The sequence below is a fragment of the Scyliorhinus canicula genome, chromosome 12, assembly GCF_902713615.1.
Source record: "Scyliorhinus canicula chromosome 12, sScyCan1.1, whole genome shotgun sequence".
NCBI classification, from domain to species: Eukaryota; Metazoa; Chordata; class Chondrichthyes; order Carcharhiniformes; family Scyliorhinidae; genus Scyliorhinus; species Scyliorhinus canicula.
The window spans coordinates 47,222,163-47,229,457 of NC_052157.1; the positions used below are offsets into that span (position 1 = coordinate 47,222,163).

The window sequence follows — 7,295 nt, forward strand, 5'->3', positions numbered from 1 at the left end:
TACAACAGTGACTAGACTCCTAGAATACTGATGGGATATCTAGAAATTGTAAAAATGTGTGGTATAAAATCTCTCTTTTGGGGAAAGGTGATAAAACCTGTTTATAACAGGACAGAATAGAATCCTTAATGCAGGAGGCCATTCAGCCCATCGGATCTGCAAGAACATCCTACCTAGGCCCAATCTCTCGCTCTATCCCTGTAACCCCACTTAACCTTTTGAACACTTAGGAGGAGCAATTTAGCATGGCCAATCCACCTAACCTACACATCTTTGGACTGTGGGAGGAAGCCGGAGCACCCAGAGGAAACTCACACGGGCACAGAGAGAATGTGCAGCTTCACAGTCACCCAAATTTGGAATCGAACCGGAGTCCCTGGCGCTGCGAGGCAGCAGTGCTAATGGGAGCCTGACAAGTTTCAAGCAGCAATTGTCGTAGACAAAATTCAGGTACTTGGTGTAGTAATATTTCTAAATGAGAAAATACGAGTTCTACTTCCACCAGGCAATTTGAATCTGAATTCAATTTTAGAAAACCAAGTTGGAGGGCGGCGCGGTGTCACAGTGGTTACCACAACTGCCTCGCTGTGCCGGAGGTCCCGGGTTCGATCCCAGCTCTGGGCCACTGTCCGTGTGGAGTTTGCACATTTTGCCCGTGTTTGCGTGGATTTCGCCCCCACAACCCAAAAAACGTGCAGGGTAGGTGGATTGGTAGCAGTAAATATGTGCATGAAGTTGTTGGACTGTCATTAAAAACCCATTTGGTTCCCTATTGTCTTTTAGGGAAGGAAATCTGCTACTGTTACCCAGTCTGGGCGATTTGACTCTCAGTCCTGCATCAAGGTGGCTGACTCTAACTGCCCTCCGAAGTGGTCCTGCAAGCCACTCTTATATCAAATGTTCGTACATTGGAGTGATTTAAAGGTTAGGAATGAGCAACAAGCGCTGTCCGTCCGCGAAGCCCACACCCCAATTTTTAAAAGTCTCCGAAAGGAAAGACAAGGTTTCAACCCTCTTGATACCTCAGTAGATGAAGGCAATGTACAGAGCATAGGAGGTCCGAATGTCCAATCTACACAGATACTTGACCCAAACACAACAGGTGAAGAGTGGATATGAGGCAGAGGTACAGGCAAAAGGAACTGTGTGATCACAGCCCAATGGGAGTAAATTATCGCAGAAAGAGGAGGAAGATTAGAAATAGAAGAGGCAATGTTCACTTTACGCTAACACGTCAGAATCTTCTCTCTGCTACTTACTCCGTGGTGGAGGACATGGCAGCATTTAAGAAGCAAGCTTTAAATTGCACTGGTTAGAGATCAAAGAGGCAACTTACATCATAGATCACATTTATGCATTTAGAACTAGTTAAATTTTCAGTTAGACACCCAGAGTACCCGTTGCAAGATATTTACTTCACAGTAAATAGATAACCAGACTATGTCATACTGAACAAAACCCCCAAACAGATTTAACAAAGTCTCATGAGAAACGTAACATTTTAATGTTGAAATAAATACTCCAGTACATGCAAGAAAACTTGACATCAACTTCCACGTCTGGCAAATAGTGTAAAACTGAAAAAAAACACAGCAGCTTTATCCCAACTTTTTGAAATCAAGACGTGAAACGGTCACGATCACAACTGCACACTCCCTTTCACTAACACCAAGCTCACTTCTCTCTCTTACCATTTGACTCCACAGATCACACATACTTGACGGAGCTACATTCCACCCCGCTGGCAATGTGTGTGTGCGCGCTCATGTTAATTGAGGTAAAAAAAACCTTTCTAAACCGTGATGCCGATTGCCTTATTATAGTTTCTGTTAATGACAAACTATAGGATATCCGGAAGACACTTGACTTGGAACCGCACCCAGCACGATTAAAGCCTTGATTAGTCTGTTTAATGAGTTTAAACTCCTAGGTTTAGGGCAAAAAAAAACATCTTTCTCGGGGGTGGGATGAACTCTTTCAAAGAGCTAGTACAGGCACTATAGACCCAATGATCTTCTCCTGTGCTGCATCATCCTCTGCTAAGTTGCAAGGTGGTTCAGTCTGAAACACACACACACAGATTAAAAACACAGCGGTGCCCGAGAGGATTCTTTGGTATGAAGAGGAAAACAATTGGGCGGAATTTTGACGAGAGCGGAAAATCCTGCCGGAGTAAAATTCCACCGAAAGGGCAGAATTTCATTGCCTGGTCGAGGGAGGGGGCTGGAAAGTGCGGCTAGCTATTCAAAAGTCAATTGATTTGAGCCGGAGTGTATAATCGCGCTGGCAAAAAACTCCACCCAAAGGGCTGACTTTCATGTTGTGGGAGCTGGCAAAACGCAGCGAGCCATTCAAAAGTCAATCGGCTTGGGCGGGAGTGGAAAATCCCCACTGGTGTAAAATCCCACCCGAAGGGCTGATTTCATGGCCCGGGTGCGGAGGGGCTGGAAAACAGACAAGCCATTCAGAAGTCCATCAACTTGGGGCAGGAGTGTAAAATCCCGTCCAAAGGGCTGAATTTCATAGCCCAGTCATGGAAAATCCAGCCGGTGCAGAATTCCACCCAAAGGGAGGAATTTCATAGTCCGGTTGGGGGGGGGGGGGGGGGCTGGAAAACACGGCGGCGAGCCATTCAAAAGTCCATTGTCTTGGGCGGGAGCAGAAAATCCGGCCAGTGTCAAGTTCTACCCAAAGGGCTGAATTCCCTTGCCCGGTTGCGGGTGGGGGCTGGAAAACGCAGGAGGGCCGTTCAAACGCCCATGGAGTTGGGCGGGAGCGGAAAATGCGGCTGGGGTTAAATCGCAGCCGGCGTCTTTCCCAGTTTTTTTTTTGTTCTCACTTGAGGGAGTTGAGTGGCGGCGGGGGCAGGGTCCTGGGTGAGGAGCGGTCCCGCAGAGCCTGGGACAGCAGCTTGCAGCCGTCGGACACGGCCAGGGCGGAGTGGTGAAGGCGCTGCCGGTAGTCGGGCACCTTGCTGCTGTCCGAGTGCAGCGCGATGTCCCGGAGGCACTGGGTGAGGAGGACGCAGGCCGACACCACGCTCATGGCGCCGCCCAGCACGGCGGTCTGCACGGCGCGGCCCTCGGCGCTGAGCGAGGCGCCGCGGCCCAGGAACTGCGGCTCGGTGGCGAAGCCCACCAGGGCGTGGACGGCCTGCAGCAGCGGCCCGCCGAACAGGACGCAGCGGGCCCGGCTGGCCTCGCACGGCCGCCCCTTCAGCTCCCGCACGCAGGCCAGCAGCGCGGCGGCGCTGGAGCTCAGGCACTTGACGCTGAGCTTGAACTGCTCGCGGGCGAAGCGGTCGCGGCTGCAGTCGGAGGCCAGAGCGCAGGCCTCGGTCAAGCCGCGCAGGCCCCGCGACAGGCCGCGAGACACCTCCAGCAACAGCGGCGGCCTCAGCTCGCCCAGCGGCGCCGTCCGCAGCAGGCTGCAGCTCTGCTCCACCTCGTGCCGGGCACGGCTCAGCCGGTAGCGGTCCACCAGGCCGGCCACCGCCGCCTGCGAGCCCGGCGCCTCGGCCGCCGCCAGGTAGGCCGCGTGGGCCGAGCACTCCACCAGCGCCACCACCAGCTCGCACAGTTCGGCCAGGCTGTCCGCTACCTCGCCGTACCGACCCATGTTCAGCTGGCTCTGCACGTCGTGGGTCAGGATGGAGAGCCCCTTGGTGCGGGCGATCACCGTGTCGCGGATCTTATCGAAGGACTCGCCTCCCACCACCCTCCCCGGTCCCGCCAGGCTCTCGCTCCCCGCCACCTTCTCCGGTCCCGCCAAGCTCTCGCCCGCCGCCGCCCTCCCCGGTCCCGCCAGGCTCTCGCCGCCTCCTCCCGCCGCCTCGGGCAGACTCTCGCTGTGCACCGGCCGGTTGTCGCTGGACAGCAGCAGCAGGTCGGCCACCAGCTGCATCTTGCTCTTGCACATGTCGCACACGAAAGCCAGTCTCCGCCGCTGCTGGGAGCCGCTGCCACCGCCGCTACTGCTGCTCGCCGACTGGGCCGAGCCGCTACTAGCCATAGTGCCGAGTGGCCTCTGGCATACCGCTTGGGAGACCAGCGCAGTTCCGATTGAGCCCAGGATCTCTCTCTGCGCGCATCATCGTTCCATTAATGGGGCAAGAATTTTTTTTAAAATAATCAATTAATCAACACGCAAAGTAATAATAAGGATGATCTTTCTCTTTCCCAGGAGGGTTGGACCGGTGTCGAGCTCAGTTCCTCACTCACACACACACCCTTTCTCTTTAGTTCCTTTGACCGACACAAGCAAATATGCATGTCCTCTCTCGGCATGTCCACCGCCTCCTGGCTCTGTACATCATGCCCTTTCGCTTTTAACTTTTGTGTCGCCAATCCTTTTCCGCTGGCTGGGATTTCTGCTCCTCCGTCCGGCGATACGCTTTCCAGAGTGGGATGTGGGGAAATAGGCAAGGCAGAATCTATCTGTCTCTCCCCCGGCCACACACAACCCACACACACCGGGGGAGGGGAATATAACACACACGAAACCTCTTTCACTTCTCGTCGGGGCTTATGTCTCCCGAGGTTGCAGATGTCGGTCGAGAATTCGAAAAAATACTCCCCACAGTTAAAACACAAACGCACCGACGATTTCACTTTTCCTCTCTGCACCTTGTTCCTGGTCTTCCGATGGCTGGAGGTATTAAGAGAGTGCTTTGCATATGTCTTTAAATAAAACAGCCCACAAGTTAAAAGTGTCAGCAGTTGCAGTGGGTTTTGCTGGAATGGCAGTCAGTGAGGAGTCTGGATATCTCTCAGAAAGCACAGTGAGGGTGTGGCTGCATTCGCGCTGTGAATCACGAAGGAACTAACAGTAGTTTGGAGGGGGGCCGAGCTTTCCAACTTCAGAGCCGCTGGCAGAGTGAGTCAAAACCGGCCATCGGGAAGAATCAGTTGCACCGGCCGCCCTCTCCTCTCCTCCGCACCAAAGCTGGGAGGGGTGGCTGTGTGGGGTGGGGATAAAATATCTCCAGTGATCCCTTGGCGTTAATGCGCCCCGGTCTCCGAGTCCATCATCCCTTCCTGAGGCCCCGCCGTGGGCACATCCGACTGGCGGTCGGTCCGGGCACCAGGTTAGAGCGCTGCCCCGCTCGGCCCATGCTGATCCATTGGGGAACGGTCAAACTGTCCTTCCACGGCCGCTCGGTGCCCAGCTCCCGCCCAGACACAAGTTGCCCTGATTCTCCGGCCCCAGAAACTCCCGCATCAAATGGAGCGTCGGCGAGCCAGATGACACTGGCTACATTGTGACGCGGCGGCCAGCCAATCAGCACAGGGCCAGCCGGCGGGGACGTTCCAAATGGAATCTTGATACTCGGGCGGCGGCCAATGGGAGGCGGGCGCAGGGGGCGGGATTTCCGTGTCGGAAGTTGCATTGGGCTGGGGTCGGGACCGGACCGCGGCTCATTCATTGCTGACACCTTTCAAAAGAGTCTGCTTATCGCGGGCTCTGGCTTCAGAGTGCGTGAAAAGAGAGAGGGCAAATAGGGAGCAGTGAAAACAGATAGGGTAAGTAGGTAGCAGTGACAACAGAGAACAAATAGGGAGCTCAGGAAACAGGGCACGTAGAGAGCTGTGAAAACAGACGGCAAGGAGGGAGCAGTGAAAAGAGAGAGCAAATAGGGAGCTGAGAAAACAGGAAAAGTAGGGCTCGGAGAAAACAGAGCAAATAGGGAGCTGTGAAAACAGACGGCAAGTAGGGAGCAGGAAAAGAGCAAATAGGGAGCAGTGAAAACGGAGCAGTAAATGCAGCGAGGGCAAATCGGGAGCAGACAGGGCAAATAGAGAGCAGTGAAAACAGGGCAAATAGAGAGCAGTGAAAACAGGGCAAATAGAGAGCAGAGAAAACAGGACAAATAGAGAGCAGTGAAAACAGGGCAAATAGGGAGCAGTGAAAACAGGACAAATAGAGCAGTGAAAACAGAGGGCAAATAGCAGTGAAAAAGGGCAAATAGAGAGCAGTGAAAACAGGGCAAATAGAGCAGTGAAAGGGCAAATAGCAGTGAAAACAGAGGGCAAATAGAAAGCAGCGAAAATAGACGGCAAATAGAGAGCAGTGAAAACAGAGGGTAAATAGGCACCAAAGAGAAACTGTTGGAAAATCTCAGCAGGTCTGGCAGCATCCATAGGGAGAGGAAAGAGCAACGTTTCGAGTCCAGATGACCCTTTGTCAAAGCTCAAATAGGGAGCAGTGGATACAGAGAGGGCAAATAGAGAACAATGCAAATAGAGGGCAAATAGGGAGCAGTGAAAACAGAGAGCAAATAGGGAGCAGAGAGGGTCAATAGGGAACAGAGAAAACAGAGCAATAGGGGCAGAGCAAACAGAGAAGGCAAATAGTGAGCAGAAAAAACGGTAAATAGGAAGCAGTGAACACAGGGGGCTGGAACTCTCAAAATGGGACTATGTCCCCACGTCGGTGTAAAAATGCTGGAGTTTTACTCCAGAGATTCCTGCAAAAAGGTACAGCTAATTCAATGCCCTGCAGGGGGTTAGCAGGGACCGGGAGTAATTCACACAGCTTTAGCTGCGGATACAGGCCCCCGCACTTCCTGTTTTGAATCCGTGCATTCGCACGGCGGCGGCCTCCAGTGGCTGCGCCGAGCACCATGGCGGACTCGGACCGCGGAGGCAGACTGAAAAATTAGACCCCCCCCGCCCCGGATCGGCTGCGCGCCCTTGGATCTGACCGCACGGATCTTAACCCCGGCCGCCTATAAGGTCGCCCCCGGTGTCCGCTCTCCCCCCGGCCCCCACCAGGACTGAGTCCACAGCCGCCACGCCAGCATCCCGACTGGCAATAGGTGGTTCGTTCCACGCCGTCGGGAACCCAGCTGGCCAGGAGCAGAGGATCGCTGGGCTGGCCTCTTGTCAACGGGCCGCAAGTCGCGCGCTGTACTCCGCAATCACGCCAATTCTCGCGTCCCGGAGAATCGCCGGGCCCAATTTCAGCGTGAAATTGGATTCTCCGTCCCCGCGCCAAACAAAATTTTGGCGCAGGGCTGCGGAGAATCCAGCCCTGTGAATAAGGAGCAGTGAATACAGAGAGCAAATAGGGAGCAGTGAATACAAAGAGGGCAAATAGGGAGCAGTGAATACAAAGAGGGCAAATAGGGAGCAGTGAATACAAAGAGGGCAAATAGGGAGCAGTGAATACAAAGAGGGCAAATAGGGAGCAGTAAAAAGACAGGGAAAATAGGGAGCGGTGAAAACAGAGGTTGCAAATCGGGAGCAATGACTACAAAGAGGGCAAATAGAAAGCAGTGAACACAGGGTGCAAAT

The 7,295-nt window shown here is 53.7% G+C and overlaps 1 protein-coding gene across 1 annotated transcript; it reads right to left on the reverse strand.

The window, feature by feature from the left end:
• Positions 1-1,482: 1,482 nt before the first annotated feature.
• tlnrd1 (talin rod domain containing 1) lies at positions 1,483-5,282 on the reverse strand. The gene has a single exon (XM_038813445.1). The coding sequence runs from the start codon at positions 4,009-4,011 to the stop codon at positions 2,836-2,838; it is 1,176 nt and encodes a 391-aa protein (XP_038669373.1). The 5' UTR covers positions 4,012-5,282; the 3' UTR covers positions 1,483-2,835.
• Between the last annotated feature and the right edge of the window lie 2,013 nt (positions 5,283-7,295).